Source organism: Puma concolor, chromosome A2, assembly GCF_028749965.1.
Source record: "Puma concolor isolate L17-30 chromosome A2, mPumCon1.1.hap2, whole genome shotgun sequence".
Classification (NCBI taxonomy): Eukaryota; Metazoa; Chordata; class Mammalia; order Carnivora; family Felidae; genus Puma; species Puma concolor.
In genome coordinates, this window is record NC_141668.1 from 153,553,771 (window position 1) to 153,570,531 (window position 16,761).

Consider the following 16,761-nt stretch of genomic DNA (forward strand, 5'->3'; position numbering starts at 1 on the left):
AGGCTCCAACTCCAGGCCAATCTCCGGCCCTGGCTCCGCCCAGCACGGAGGGGCGTCCAAGGGCGGGGCGCTCCGCCCTACACTCCAGGCTCTTCTTGCGGTTTCTGGGGCCCGAGGCCAGGCCTCTAGCCTCGGCAGAAGCGTTCCCTTTAAGTTTGGCCAGGAGGCAGCCTCAACTCTCGCGGGATCCGACGCTTCGGTTATCGCGAGAGGAGCATTCGGCACCCATTGGCTGTGAGGGTTGAATGTAAGATGGCGCCCAGGGAGCTGTGAGGGGAAAATCCTGTCGATCTTGGAGCGGCGACGGCGGAACCGGGGCCCCCAGCGGTGCGGTGGGGCCGGTGGGTAGAGCGGCGGCGGCGGCGGCGGCGACGACGTCGCCGGGTGAGGGCTGCAGTGGGGGCAGGGATGCGGCGAACCTGCGGGCCTGAGACAGCGGGCCCACCCCACACAACGGCGGGCGGGGGCGGGCGGGGGCGGGCGGGCCGCTGCCTCTGGGCCCAAGAGACCTCGGGGCGGCTCCGGAGTGGAGAATGTCCCTGGGCTCGCGCGCCCCCGCCCCTTGTGGGGTGTAAGAGAGGCAGGTCGGGGACTCGGGTGGGCGCGGCGCGCGAACGCGCACTGGTGCTCGGGCGCGCTCGGCCCTGTTTATACACGGGCGCGCGCGCGCTGTGCGGCCCTCCTGGTGCGCGTGGCCGCCGACGTGCGCGTTCCCGGTCCGGATATCTCGGCTCCTGGAGCTGCGGCCCTTGGGCAAGAGCGGCTTTCTGTGGCGCGCGCCCGCCCGCGACCCCCGGCTTCGGGGCGCGCGCCCCGCTGTTGGGTGGCGGCTGCGCCGCCGCCGCGAGGACGCGCGGGACACCTCTGCTGCGTGGAGCGGCGGCGAGCTGGCGGGCGGCTCGCAGTGTGAGGAAGGTTGTGGGTTGGGCCCTTCCTGCTCTGGTGACGTCCCCGGACCGCCATGGCCTAGGCCTGGGGAGAAACCAACCGGCTTTGCAGTCTTGCGGTTCCGCTCCTCTAAGAGGCGGGCGAGATTGCTCGTTCTTCTGGAAGAATGCAGTGACTTGAGGCCAATGTGCGGGAAAGGTGCTGCCCTGTTTCTGAAACAGAGCCCTGTAGGTTTGTGAGGGCAGCGAGCCCCTTCGAGTTTCCTCACCTTGTTCTGGTGCTTTGTGCTGGAGAGGGAAGGTTAATCCTTTAAGGCCTTTCGGCGGTACTTGCTTTCTTGTCATTGGAAAGTAATTCTTCCATAAGCGCAATTCCTACACGTCACCTCTGTGCGCTCCGGAAGGGGATCCTCTTCTGTGGACGTGAAACTACCTGAGCTCTAAATGCCACTTTAAATCCTTAAATGCAACCTTTTCTTCTGTGTAGGTGGGAGGGGCTTACTTGTACTCTGTTAGACTAAGGGAGGGCCCCGCATTCGCGCAGCCAAAAAGTTGCCCAGGACAAAATTGGAACGACCTGAGAATCTGCTTTGCCTTCTTTTGTTATTACACAGTTCCCCGACAGAAATTTCTAAAATCTGTTCATGTATTACTACAAAAGTCACTTTTGATGTAGAATTTCAATCCTTTTCAGCTTTTTGTTTTGTTTTAGTTCCAGTGCTAGGGGAGTTCTAGGTTTGTTCTAGAGAAAAATGCACTTCTTTTTTCTAAAACAAGACATCAGTTTTACAGTCTTGCCTAATGAAGTTTAAGGAAAACGGAGCTAAGGGCAAGTAAAATTAGGAAAACTGATAATGATGGGGGTAGTTCTTTTTAATATACTGTATTTTAAGAACAAAGTTAAAATTTAAAAAGAGGCTGAGGATGGAAAGAACTTCTTTGTTCTATCTTCTTCAGAATGTTACAAGTCTTAAGAACTCAGGACAAGCAGCAGAAATACATGCAACATGGTGACTGGTGAGTTAAAATCATTCATATGCTGAAAATATGTGTGCAGTCTTTTTCCTAGTAATATTGAAACATTACAAGTCCTGCCAATCATTCTGGGTGCTGTCTGACAGAAACTGCTAAGTGCTGGAAAATTGAAGATGGGGGAGAACTGCATCTTTGAATCCAGTAACAGTTTACTGCTTGAACAATTTTCTTCTCTTGAAGTGTAAGCCAGTGCAACTTTCAGGTTTTAGCATGAGGACACACCAGCTTTTCTAAGGAACTTAAATAAAAGCAGTGAAGTTTAAGATGCACTTAAAATTTAAATATACCTTTTAGGCCTGCTTGTTCCGGAACATCTTTGTTTTTAACTATTAAATTTGAGATCTGTCTTTTAAGTTGGTATTTGTAGATAATATTTTTTTGTGAGCTCATTAACTTCAATTTGCCTATTAGGAGATGTCCTACTTCCAGCCTTCTGTGATGAATAGTTTGTGTACCTCTCAGGAACCTTTTGCCTTTCCACCTCCCCTTTCCAATTTTATGTTGCCATTTCACAGAAAAGATCAAATAATGGTTCATGTTTTTTGTGGATTTGAATTGCTCCAAAAAGGTAACCAAATGTCAGGGGCTCTAGGTGTCTATCATGACAGCTTCAGAATCAAGGATCTTTTCCCTCAAGCTTGCATGGTTTTAATTTAATCAATTGTGTTTTGTCCTCCATGTGCCATGCTTGCTTGTCTACTTTTTAAATGGCGACCCTTTATTGGCAGAGGTCTTTTATTTCTCAACCTTAGAATGAGATGTTACACAAACACCTGTTCTTTTGTGTTAGTTTGTACTTAGTTGCCCTGATTTTGTTACAGATGTTTTAAGTCTTCTCCAGGCTTTGCTTAAATGCTTCATTTGTCACACTGGATTGTGATTTCTGGTTGTGGCTGCATGAAGAAATGATAGATTAACTTCTTGCTTTGCTGAAAAGGGGAAAAGAATGATCATTTGATGTCACACTTGAGGCTAGAGCAAAATTGTAGGTAGAGCTTGTGGGCTGTATCAGAAAGCTTTTTTTGCTTTTTGAAATATCTATCAGTAAATTCAGATGATCTGTATAAAATTTAATGAAAAGTTATAAGGTGAACCACTGTGTAACTATCACCTCTTCAAGAAGTAGAACAGTGCCAGCCCCCTGCACCCTTCATGGGTCCCTTCCTGGTCATAGCTTCTCAACCACTAGAGATAATTACAATTCTGACTTCTGTGATAATCACATTCTTTATTTTTCTTTTTATTTACCACCTTCATAGCCCTCAATGTAGTTTTATTTGCTTTTGAATTTTTGTAAGTGGAATCATGCTGTATTTTATGGTTTCCTTCTTTTAGCATTGTGAAATTCATCCATGTTGTGTGCAGCTGTAGTTCGTTTATTCCTGTTTCTTTATAGTATTCAGCTGTGTGACTGTACCATAATTTATCTATCGATTCTACTATTGATAGACATCTAGATTCCTTCCAGTTTGCAACTGTTATAAACAATGAACATTCTTGTATAAGTACCTTTGTATATGTGTGTATCATATACCTAGGGGTAGATTGCTGAGTTATGTGGAAAGGATATTGTCAGCTTTATTAGTTAATGCAAATGGTTGTGCCAGTTTACAGCCCATTGATCTTTGGTGGGAATGTAAATTTATGTTTCTGGTTGAAAGTGTGTTGTCCAAAAATAGAACCATGGCAAAAATGCCCCTAAATCAGGGTCTCCTCTGGTAAAAGTATGGAACAGGTGAATGGCCCAATGAGATAATGGCTATCACAAACCCTGTATTGGGTTAGTATCTTTAAGAATAGAGGTGTATCTCCCAATTTGCTTCTTTGAAATGACTCTTTATGTTAATTAGAACAAATGTGACTGTAATTCCTTAAAGTAGAAATGGATTTCTTTTTTAATGTGAATGTGTTCTTCAAACCAGATTTAAAAAGCTATGAGGAGCTATTGCTAGAGTAGATGCGAACCATAAGAGGGGCCCGAGAACCTGACTGGGTAAACAGGAAGAGGCAGGGCTCTGAGGCAGCTCAGAGTTTCTTCTCTTAGTCCATCTCATATTCAAGACCCACTTTGTGGAGCTGCATGGGGAGCTGGGAAGAGGTATCAGAAATTTGAGGAGACCCAAGAAAGGATGATTCTGGTGAGTACTTAGGCCTTCCCTTAGAACATAAATTGAAAAAAATTCGCGAAGAGACCTATGAAAATGTAATAGATTGTTGCTTTGGAATAACCTTTGTTCATCATATCTTCTTGTGTTCTAGTGATAAAATAATAAAAGTAATGATCACTTTGATACATTGAGGGCCTAAATCTGTGTCAGGCACTGTACTAAGCTCCTACTAGAAGGTGGTGTAGGGGAACTACTAGTGATTAATGGGTGCATACAAGTGAAAATTTCCTAGGCCTGTTGGTATGGGATTTGCATATTGTTTTGCAAAGCAGCTATTCTTAAAAGTATTCAGAAGCAAATGCTTGTTTACAGACTCCCCTACACCAATGAGGTCCCAAGTGTTTTCCTCTCTTCCCTTTTCTAATGCCCAGAAATTGGGAGTACTCAACTCTCCCTCCAGCTTCGTGTTTTTCTGAAGTATTTTAATTATTCTGTTTATTTACTGCTCCCACCAAGCCTTTGACTTGGAGCTAATTAAGAATCTTGCTTCTTTGAAAGGAGTTTCATTAAGTTTATCCATTTCTGTATTACCAAGGCTCACCCTTGTGTTTCTTGTGAGCAGCATCTTGAAGAAGTTAACAATTTTCATTATTATGCAAACTTATGGTGCTTGATGATTTTGTTTTTTAAGAGTTTCAGATTTTGAGGGGAAAAGCACGCTATGATCAGCCAGAATTGTTGTGTGTGTTACTGTTATTGTGGTAAATCACTGTGTAAAAGTATTACTTTTTAATTTTCTTTTGGTTTAATATAAATTGTGGAAAATACAGGAGAGTATTCAACAGGAAGAAATTTAAGTCCTCTGATTCTACCACCAAGGCATAACTACTGTTAGCATTTAGATGAAGTTTTTTTGTTTTTTTTTTTCTCTCATATGGGTAAATAATACTGGTATATGTAAATAAAATTGTGTTGGTTCCTTTTTCACACATAATGTGCTTCTGTGTTGTTAAATTTAAACAAGCAAACATGTTTAGGGGGCAAGGAATCTTCCAGGTATTAACATCCTTTTTTTTTTTTTTTTTTTTTAAAGCTACCATGTTAAAGAAAGATCTGTAGAATTACACTAAATCCTTAGGAGACTTTATATGAAATTTGGCATATAATAACAGTGGCATAGCAAGTCAGTGGGCAAAGGAATTTCAATAATTCAATAAATGATACAGGAGGGACAAGTTGTTTTTGGAAAAAATATAGTTAGACTTTTACCTATACAAAATAAATTTTAAATGGATCAAAGCATTTTATTAAAAAATTACACTGGAAATTAAAAAATTGTAGGTGAATAATGACCTGATTTTAATGGTAGGGAGGACTTTTTTGGAGCATAAAAAAAGAAACCATCACCACTATTGAAAATGTGTTTAATTTCTCTCTCTCTCTCTCTCTCTCTCTCTCTTTTTTTTTTTTTTTTTTTTTTTAACTCACTGATTAACCTAAAATATTTAAATATATTTCTGAAGCTTTCCCTCCACCGCGCCTTGTAAGCATCACTTTTGTGTCTGGTCAAATGCTGACTAAGTGTACTTTCATTATTGGGGTGTGTCAGTCTGGTGGATAGTGCCAAGTGAGCAGGTTAAAAGGACAAGAAATGAAGCCATGTGTGTTGTAGTCTGTATGAATGGGCAGATTGGAATGTTCTTCCAAATTGACCTTTTCTATTAAATTTTTAAGTTCTCCAGGGTGTTCCTGGATGGCTCAAGTCAGTAAATCGTGCAACTCTTGATCTCTGGGTTGTTTGTTGAGTTCAAGCCCCACATTGGGTGTAGAGATTACTGAAAATAAAATCTTAAAAAAATTTTAAGTTCTCCATTGAATCCGTTATTGGTTAATATTTTTTAGCTACCTCTGATTTCAGTGGCTCTCAAGTGATTATGTGGATTTGTACAGAGTTGGTGAAGAACCTTCTAGGGGCTTAGTGAAAGAAAAAAGCAATGGGAATTGGGAAGCAATGGCTGCTTCTGCTTGAAGCTCCACTGACAGGCTCTAAGCTTGGAACGCTGCAGAGTGTGTTATACTTGGTAGTTTAAACTGCTTAAAATACAGAAGGTGTTTTTATCATAAATTATTTCAAATATTTTCACAAGGATACAGAATAGAATGAATACCTATTAATGAGCTTTTATCAACAGTTTCTAAGTTTTATAGAATTTTACCTACTTCAGGCTGTTGGTGTTCTGTGTGTGTGTGTGTGTGTGTGTGTGTGTGTGTGTGTGTTTAATGAAAGCTTAAAGAATGAACTTTGAGGCTTTATAGAAGATACATTTCCAAGCTTTTATTCCATTTCTGGGAGCTGACTATTAATCTATTCATCTATCTTACTTGTCGTTACTGGAATAAATTTATAGCTGGATTAGATTTTCTTATAGTGACTTTTTTTTAAGGTAGTCTGGAAATACGGGATTTGTTTGGAGGAGAATGGTTTTGTCATCTTTGGAACCTGGATTTTTTAAACAAATATGTCCTGAGTTTAATTTGGTATGAAATGCTGTGTTCTAAAAGATTGATTAATTACAAGCTGTATTCAACTTTGCTAAATGTTTGTCGAAAATAGAGGATGTGGTATGGGGGCGCCTGGGTGGCTCAGTCCGTTGAGCATTTGACTCTTGATTTTGGCTCAGGTTATGATCCCAGGGTTATGGAATCAAGCCCCGGGTCTGGCTGAGCATGAAACCTGCTTTGGAGTCTCTCTCCCTTGCCCCTCTCCCCCGCTCGTGCTTGCTCTCTCAAATAAAAAAAATTTTCTTTAATTAAAAAATAGAGGACATGGCACTTTAATTTCTTAATCTTAGTGGGAGGCCTAGAGATACTCTAAAATTAGTAAGTCTACATATAAATAAAGGTTTAAAGGTATGAAAGTGAACATTGGCAAAAATAACAATGAGATTGGCAGGGGTTGGTGAGAGGAGGGTGATTTAAAAGCCCTAAACTTACCTTTCCTGAAGGACAGGTCAGTGTTTCAAATTGATCAAGTATGATCAACAAAGCATACTTAGGTGTTTTGTTTTTGTTTTTTTTTTTTCTATACTGTTTGATGAATATTTTTTCCTTAGAAAATGGATGTGTTACTTTTACTGCCCGCCCCCCCCCCCCCCCCCCCCCCCACCAAAGAAACAAAAATAGAAAAACTAGTTGTAATTCTACCCTGGAAACTGAAGAAAATTTGTTTCTAGGAAAAGAGTTAGTGTAGTCCTCCTTTATATTTAATATTAGACTTCAGATAAAGCTTAAGCATCCTCATTAGTGAAACTTAAAAGAGTGAAGGAAAATAAGTCACTAGGAAGTTTCTAGGGACTGCCTTTACCAAGCAATATTTGTGTGAAGGTTTTCTGATTCTATTAACTTATTTTGCAATTTTTTTGGTTCTTAATTGTGTGTATTTCTTTTCTCCCAGGTTTGAGACAAAAAAATGTTTTGCCCCATGGTTACCCATATTTTTTTAAAAAATTGCTTTGACACAGTAGCGATGATTCCAGTGCAGACGGTCTTCAGAATTCGGTGTATTTTATGGGAATGTAATTGTTGAAAATAAATTTGGGGAAGTGTAAATTTCAATTGACCTCTGCCATTCTTCTGTAATGGAGGTAGAAAATTGAAATATGTACCAGCATGGTACAGAATCAGTTAATTGCTATTCATATAGCTCTTCTTTGTCCCTTTTTGAGCAGAAGGGTAGATGTGATGAGGTATTTAGAGTCACATGTGAATTTTGTGATGTTATTGGGTCTATATTATGAGAGATGCCTTCCTTCTTCAGAAGGAAATTCTAGTCATGATGCTCTTATCAGAAGGGAGATTTGACACATTCTGTGCCAGTGTGGTGAGTGATTGTGGGTCACCTACAGGGGAATGGCCTGCTCTGAATAGGTAACAGAAGGATGGGGTGTTTGGCCTTGGTGATGTTCTTATTCACTTGTATCATGGCCATTGTTGAGAGCTTACTTTGAAGTCTTACAGCAGACCTCCTAATTTTCAACTCCCCTGCAGCAGAGAGAAAGAAGGGAGAACTGAGCAAGGCAAGTGGTCAAGAAGAGAAGTGGGAAAGGGACAAACGAGTTGTATTTCAGGAGATTAGAGGTCTTCAACAAAGATTTTAACTTTGCATTCACCTGGCCTGTGCTTGCTTTTCTTTGCACTCTATTGCGTTTGGGGTGTCCTGAGATGTAGAGGCTCTCCTCAGAGTAGTGGGTTAAGGTTTGATTTTAGGCAGGATAAGGTATATGTGCTGTTCTTTATTTATGGAGAAATACATTTGCAATGTATTATATGCATCGTTATAAAAGATTTACTGTTGTGTCAACTATGTAGGGAAAGCACCCAAATATAAGTTGTATACTATACTTAGAGTGTCCCACAGAAATGTTGCCAGTGTTAGTAACTTAATAGCAGTAAGGATCATATGTTTTCTCTGTTCTCATGCTTGTCTTGGATATATAGGCCGTTTTCCCAGGGTGTATACTGACCATTTACCAGGAGAAGGCTTAACATTTATAATTGTAACTTACAGATGTTACAGGAACAGCTTAACATTTATAATTTACAGATGTTACAGGAACAAAGAGCCATAATCCTTCTTGTTCTACATTGAATTGCAAATGTAACATATACATATACACGTACATATACATATGAAGCACCTACCATGTGTCAGCCATCTGAGAGGATCAGGACACAGTCTTGTGTGCCAGGAGTTTAGAGCCAGGTGGAAGAGATAAGATGATTACCCATATACCTTATATCTGTAACATAAGGCAGAACATCTGGGCAGTGAAAGAGAGACTGATATTTCTAGTGTTGATGCCTTTCTAGTCTTCTAGCCTTTCTTTGATGGTTCAGGGAAACAAATAACTTTTCCACTTGCGATTGATAAGAGTCCTTTCTGGCAAAAACGTTCACTTGGTTTGTGTGACACTCATATCCTGCTGCTGCTTTTGTTCTGGAGGTGGTTCTGATCCAGAGGGGAGGGAATAATATGAAATCAGCAGTGGCAGGCAACTAATAGTCCGTAGATAGATTGCATGGTTGTCCCCCAGGTAGTTGAGAATTACTATCCACCCCTGCAGATTAATTCTTAGGGTAAATACCCTGATGAAAAATTTGCAGAATTGATTTCTGAGTTTTAGGAGTGACCTAGTTATTTAAAGCACTATTCAACTTTACCCACTAATTTTAATATTAGTTAGCACTTATATAGTACTGTCTGTGTCAGGTACTTTTCTCAGAGTTTTATATTTAATCTTCATGTCAACTCTGTAAGGTAAATATTATTTTATTTATCCCCATTTTATACACAAAACCAAGGTTAACTAACTTGTCTAGTGTTTCAAAGCTAAAGAGAGATTGAGCTGAGATTTGAACCCAGGCAAGCTAGCTCCAAAATCCATGCTTCTGACAAGTAAGCTATGCTACAAAACAATGTGAGCAATATATGGCAAACTGGGATTTTTGGTGTTTCTGGTGGGAGATGAAGTATATATCCCCTTTTTCTCAGGTCTTGCTATAGCTAAGTGGCATACATGTTTTTACTATAGGACATAGTTGGCGGTGGAAATTGAACATGTCACTAGGAATCCCTGCTCCTGGCTTCCTTGGTTGTCCTCTCTGTGATGATCACAATAGTTTTGCATGTGACTTTTATTGTCCAGTGCTTGGCTCTGCAGAGAAGATGGCATTGGCCTAGTGCTGGGTGGAGAGTGTGTTTTCAGCCTGTTTCATCCAGTACTGTGACGCATGCCTTTGTTTTTTGTTTTCAGTGTGATAGTTTAAGAAATGTTTATAGAAGCAATTTTTAAACATGGGTAACTTAAAAAAAATAATAAGGTGGTATAATACATTACTGTATTTTGGATTCCTGTATACAGCTGCCCTGAATATTCTACTCTGATGCAAAAGTGATTGATTGCTGTGTGCATTTCAAAATACGAAAACAATAGCATAATTTTGACTTCTGACCATTTATTTTTATTTCTAGGAACCCTAAGGACTCTGCAATATGAATAATTCTCTGGAGAACACCATTTCCTTTGAAGAATACATCCGAGTAAAGGCGCGGTCTGTCCCGCAGCACAGGATGAAGGAATTTCTGGACTCACTAGCCTCTAAGGGGCCAGAAGCCCTTCAGGAGTTCCAGCAGACAGCTACCACTACCATGGTGTACCAACAGGGTGGGAACTGCATTTATACAGACAGCACCGAAGTGGCTGGGTCTTTACTTGAACTTGCCTGTCCAGTCACCACCAGTGTTCAGCCACAAACTCAACAAGAACAGCAGATTCAGGTTCAACAGCCACAGCAGGTTCAGGTAAAAGGGAGATGTTGAGGTGCATCCTATTTAGTAGATTTTATTTGCCATCAGGGTTTTGGTTAGTAGGAACATCACATCTATATACAGATATCTGAGGTTATTTTCACTAAGGGAATATTCTGTGTTTTTTTGAAACATTTTATTTAACACAATGGCTTTCATATATAGTACAGACTAAAAATATTTGCAGCTACCATAAACTGAAACGATCACAGATACTTGCCATTTGCTTTGGAGAATTAAACAGTACAGAAATTAGAGGTCTTCTGGGACTGGACTCGGATGTGACATAGCTGTGTGTAACTGAAGCTTCCCTTTTGTCTGTGTCACCCTGGGTAGATCAAGAACATAGGGGCTTATCTTTTCTCATTACTTACAAGCATGACATTTGGAACTTATTTTAAAATGGGTGTGATCTGTTTTAGTGATCTTCCTTTAGTTGTATGGTTCCGTGACTCAGGTCACTTGTAGATTTCCAGGTCTTCATTTACTGTTTATAATCCTCAGGAAATAATGCTAATTGATAATGAGCTTACAGAAAGAGGAGGAACTAATAAATTTGCCAAGATTTTAAAAGTGCCTCTTTAGGGGTTCCTCATATGAAACTAACAGTATGCTCCATTTACAAATGCTCCTTTCTTGCTATTGTCTCTTGTGGTTCTATTTCATTTTGCCCTCGATGCTTTTTCCACTAAGAATTGGAAAGGGAGTAGAATGTGACTGAGGGGCAAGAGGGTGGAGAGGTGTATCTGGTGAGATAGAAGGCGCCTTTACTCCTTAGGGATGCAGACAGGTATATTGGAAGAACATGGGTCTGGAGTTGTATTCTTGGGTTTAGATCTGGCTTGACATGATGTAAGTTTTTTCAGCCCTAGGTTTTTCATCTGTTAAATAGGGATAATACTGTTTAGTGAGACTGAATGAGATAATAGACCAGAAAACATCTGGCACACAGAGGAATGCAGTCATTGTTTATTCCATTCTTTGTAAGGAAGGAGGGCAGGGTACAGGAAAGGTAGATAAGAGAAGGCTGGCTTTTTGGTTTAAGAAATTATTCTGCTGTTATTTACAGCTTGGACTTCTTTTTTCATAAGATTAAATGGTTTGGGATGGGGCATCTGGCAGGTTCAGTTGGTAGAGCATGCGGAGCATGTGACTCTTGATCTTGGGATCATGAGTTCAAGCCCCACATGGATGTAGAACTTACTTTAAAAAAAAAAAAAAAAAAAAAGGAAGGGGGTACCTGGATGGCTCAGTTGGTTTAGTGTCTAACTCGATTTCAGCTCAAGTCACAATCTCACAGTTTGTGGGATCGAGCCCCAAATCAGGCTCTGCACTGACATCATGGAGCCTGCTTGGGATTCTCCCTTGCCTTCACTTTCTCTGCCCCTCCCCTGCTCGCACTCACTCTCTCTCTCTCTCTCTCTCTCTCTCTGTCACTCTCTCACTCACTCTCAAAATAAGTAAACATTTAAATAAAAAAAGGAGGGGGATAAAAATGGTTTGGGATTTGAGTTTAAAGTGTTTGAGACTTTGTTTTCAAGATGGCTGATTGAAGTCACCTGTTAACTTCATTGTCGTTCTCCAAAACCCCTGTAAATAAAAGAAGTGTAAATAATAATAAATCCATGAGATAGGTTCAATATGTTGGACTCATAAGAACACATATTTTCTTCATTCTAAGTAACTTAAAAAATACTTTCAAAAAGTAGTGCTGGAAAAAACAAGTGCCATCAAAAAACCACTAAATCCGGGGTACCCGGGTGGCTCAGTTGGTTGAACATCCAGCTCTTTTTTTTTTTTTTAATATGAAATTTATTGTCAAATTGATTTCCATACAACACCCAGTGCTCATCCCAACAGGTGCCCTCCTCCCATCCAAGTACTAACCAGGCCCGACCCTGCTTAGCTTCCGAGATCAGACGAGATCGGGCGCGTTCAGGGTGGTATGGCCGTAGACCCAACAGGTGCCCTCCTCAATGCCCATCACCCACTTTCCCCTCCCTCCCACCCCCCAGCGTCCGACTCTTGAAGGATCAAGCCCTGTGTCAGCATAGAGTCTGCTTAAGATTATCTCTCTCCTCCTCTGCCTGTCTCCCCCGCTCGCACAAGCGCTGGCTCTCTCTCAAAAAAAAAAATCACTAAATCTGAGAAATTGCTAAGAGAGAAAGCAAACAGAACCAGGCAACAGAAGAATTAATGTAAAAGAGAACTTTTAGGGAAGGTGGAATAGTTCTCAGGGTGCTCTAAGCCAAGAAGTTAAGGATACAAAGCAAAATTCTCCCCTGGGGCAACCTCAGTCTCCCACCAGTTGGGACTTGACCAAGGGTGTAGAACACACATTTACATATGTATGTCTGCATATATTATGCGTATAGTTGACCCTTGAACATAGGTTTGAACTACACAGGTCTGCTTCTATACAAATTTTTTTTGAGAAATACAGTACAGTACTGAAAATTTATCTTATGATATTCTTAATGACATCTTTTTGTGTACTTTATTATAAGAATATATAATAGAAATAACATACAAAATATATGTTGACAGTTTTAGTTATCAGTAAGGTTTCTAATCAACAGGTTTTTAATAGTTAAGTTTCACAGGAGTCAAAAGTTTTATATGTTGATTTCTGATTGCAAAGGAGTTGGTGCCCCTAGCCCCTGCCATGTTCTTCAAGGGTCAGCTGTGATAGATACCAGGTATAGGATGAAGGTGGCTCTTCTAATAGGTGGGGAAAGGATATATTCCATTAGTGGAGTAAGGCAGTCTACTACTCTTCTTGGAAATAAAGTCAGATATCTCTCCTAATACAGACCAGATAGGTGAAAGAGTCAGATAAAAACAAAACAATAAGACCATTAAAAGACAGTATAGAAAGTCTTTGGAATTCTAGATTGTGGAAAGCCTTCCTAAGGAAGAAAGTAAACTCTGAGATAGCTTTACCCAATCTTTTTTACCCTGAAGGAGTACTTGAAATAATTTTCAGGTCTCAGGGAACCCCTGCATAAATATAACTGTATTTGTGGGCACCTGGGTGGCTGAGTCATTAAGCATCTGATTTTGGCTCAAGTCGTGAGCTTATTGGTGAGTTTGAGTCCCCCATGGAGTGAGCTCACCCCCCTTCTCTGTTTCTGTCTCCGCCCGCCCCCCCCCGCCCCTCACTCACTCTCCTCAAAAAAAAAATTGCTGTATTTATATATCTCACAGAATATTAGCTTGATCAGCAAGTTAGAGGCATAATAATTTTAATAATAACTATCAATGTTCTTTTGATATATTTTTTGTGGATTTACATTTTGGCCAACTTATTAGGCTGTCTTTTCTTGGTGTGGTTCTCTTCCCCACATAGGTTATCAGATTTTTATTATTATTATTATTATTATTATTATTTTAATTTTATTTTTTATTTTTTTAAATTTACATCCAAAATAGCATATAGTGAAACAATGATTTCAGGAGTAGATTCCTTAATGTCCCTTATCCATTTAGCCCATCCCCCCTCCCATTTAAAAAATTTTTTTTAATGTTTATTTATCTTTGAGAGAGAGAGACAGAGTGTGCGTGGGGTAGGGGCAGAGAGAGAGGGAGACACAGAATCTGAAACAGGCTGCAAGCTGTCAGCACAGAGCCCAGCGTGGGACTCAAACTCACAAACTGTGTGTGAGATCATGACTAAGCCGAAGTTGGACACCCAACCAACTGAGCCACTCAGGTGCCCCTAGGTTATCAGATTTAATTCAAGTTATTAGCGTGTATGTCTTTTTAAAAAAGTTTCCTCCTTGAACATTTTTTGCCTTTTTCAAGTAGTCCATTTCTACCATCTAAGTTGCTGAGATAAGGATTGTGGTATATGGTATGTATGTGCAAGAGTAGTTTTTTCCCCTCTTTAAAATTAAAAATGACCTTTGAGCCAAGCATTCTTGGACCAAAGGGTAGTTAATCCTAGCTTACCTTTCTTGAGACTGATCTTTCTTTCCTTTTCATAAGTTTTAAATTAAAAACTCTTAAGGCAGTGGCATCTGGGTGGCTCAGTCGGTTAAGCAACCGACTTAGGCTCAAGGTCATGATCTCACGGTTTGAGTTCAGGCCCCGCATAGGGCTCCATGCTGACAGCTCAGAGCCTGGAGCCTGCTTCAGATTCTGTGTCTCCCTCTCTCTGTCCCTCCCCCACCTCTCCAAAATAAATAAACGTGAAAAAAAATTGTTTAAAAATAATATATTTTCATTAATAACTGGTTTAAGCCAAATGGGGTTTAGTTTTTCTAAAAGTTGGCTTTGTAGATTAAATAAAATTAAATTGTATTACCTAATGTTACTTACATGAAAATTGACATGTTATTCTAAAGCTGCCAAAATCATAAACCAGATAATATTAATAAAAATATGAATGGGGCGCCTGGGTGGCTCGGTTGGTTAAGCATCCGACTTCGGTTCAGGTCATGATCTCACGGTCCGTGAGTTCGAGCCCCGCGTCGGGCTCTGTGCTGACCGCTCAGAGCCTGGAGCCTGTTTCAGATTCTGTGTCTCCCTCTCTCTCTGCCCCTCCCCTGTTCATGCTCTGTCTCTCTCTGTCTCAAAAATAAATAAACGTTAAAATTAAAAAAATATATATGACTGACAATACAACTTTATATAAAATTTTGTAAAAACATTTTTTTCTGAGTTATATCAGAATCAAATATACCTTGCAATTACAAAATTATTATACACACGTTGGTTTTTTGATATCTTATAGGTCTGTACTTAGTTTAAAAGCATAATTTTTGAAACTAAAAATAGCACATGAGGCATAAGGAGGTTAAGTCCTATTTCAGTAGCTAGTATTTGCACCCAAGCTGTTTTAACTTGAGACTCTGCTTCTTTCTAGTGTTTCTAACACACAAAGAACTCTTAGAAAGTAGAAAAAAATAATTAGTAAAAAAAAATGAACAAAGGATATAAGACAATTCATAGAAGAAGAATACAAGTAGTGCTAATAAGCATATCAGAAGATGTTTCTTTAACGTTTATTTTTTTGAGAGAGAAGGAGTGTGAGCCAGGGAGGGGCAGAGAGAGGGAGACACAAAATCCAAAGCAGGCTTCGGGCTCTGGACTGTCAGCACAGAACCCGATGTGGGGCCTAAACTCCTGAACCGAGAGATCATGACCTAAGCTAAAGTCAGCCACTCAACTCTTGATTTCGATGTAGGTCATGACCTCGTGGTTCATGAGATGGAGCCCTGCCTTGGGCTCTGCGCTGACAGTGCAGAGCCTGCTTGGGATTCTCTGCTCCTTCCCTGCTCATGGTCTCTCTCTCTCAAAATAAAGCAGTAAACATTTTAAATAAATAATAAATGTGAAATGCCATATTTCATTTATTAGGTAGGGTAACATTTATAAAGATTTCACCCAGGGTGGCAAGGGTATGAGAGGATAAATTAGTGTAATTTTCTTGAAAGTGATTTTGGCAATACTTATAAAATTTTTTTTTAAGTATGCATACCATTGGCTTTGCATTTGTGTTCACAGATACATGTGTATACAAGGATATTCACTGCTGCACTGCTTATAATAGTAGTAACACTAGAAACAAGTCACTAAATAAGGGAAATGGTGAATAATGGTACAATTGTAGTGTGTCCTGTGCAGTCAGAAGAAAGAGGTAGATCTTTGTCTATTGACAGGGTAGGATGTGTAACAGATTGCTGAGTGTCAAAACCGGTTTAGTATCACTGATTTTTAACATGTAGAATGTCATGGTCCTTGAATAATAGTAGTAAAGTTCAAAACAGTAACTGGGCTGGGGAGTGGGTTGCTAAGGAGGATAACTTGAATTTTTTATTTTTTGTTTTTATTTTTTAGTTCATTTTTGAGAGAGAGAATGTGCTTATGTGTGCAGCTGAGGGGCAGAGAGAGAGAGAGAGAGAGAGAGAGAGAGAGAGAGAGAATCCCAAGCCGCCCTGCACTGTCCGCACATAGCCCAATGTAGGGCTCGAACCTGCGAACTATGAGATCATTACCTGGGCCGAAATCAAGAATCGGATGCTTAACTGACTAAGCCACCCAAATGCCCTGAGAGCTTGAATTTTTCATTAAACATGAACTGCTTTTCTAATGAAAGAAAGGTGTTGTTTGAGAATATTTTGCTTTGAACTTGTATGTACAGAGCAATAGTTCTTAACCTTTTCTTCCCTATCCCAAACATCTTAATGTCTTTTTATTTGTAAAGCCCTTTACTCTAGATGCTTGGGTACAGTAGTGAGCCGACAGAAAGCTCCCTGTATACAGGAGCATACATTATAGCTGGAAGGAGATAGATGGTACGTAAGATAAGAAAAATCTTGTTATATAGTGATAATGCAGAGGAGTGAAAAAAAAGCAGATG

General features: G+C 40.2%; 1 protein-coding gene and 1 pseudogene across 5 annotated transcripts in view; one reads left to right on the forward strand and one right to left on the reverse strand.

The window, feature by feature from the left end:
* Nucleotides 1-224: 224 nt before the first annotated feature.
* The window catches only part of QRICH1 (glutamine rich 1), a 53,418-nt gene continuing 36,881 nt past the window's right edge, over nt 225-16,761 (forward strand). Inside the window, exons 1-4 of one of the 5 annotated variants that reach the window (XM_086698249.1) lie at nt 490-1,115; nt 1,845-1,904; nt 3,845-4,060; nt 10,062-10,391. In XM_086698249.1, the coding sequence (XP_086554375.1) occupies nt 10,083-10,391 (309 nt within the window). In that variant the 5' untranslated portion in view covers nt 490-1,115; nt 1,845-1,904; nt 3,845-4,060; nt 10,062-10,082. Of the gene's footprint in view, nt 385-489; nt 1,116-1,844; nt 1,905-1,962; nt 4,061-10,061; nt 10,392-16,761 lie in introns of those variants that run through there. The other 4 variants (XM_086698251.1, XM_086698250.1, XM_025916247.2 and 1 more) reach the window with 4 other exon arrangements.
* On the reverse strand, nt 12,227-12,354 carry LOC147583609 (5S ribosomal RNA; annotated as a pseudogene).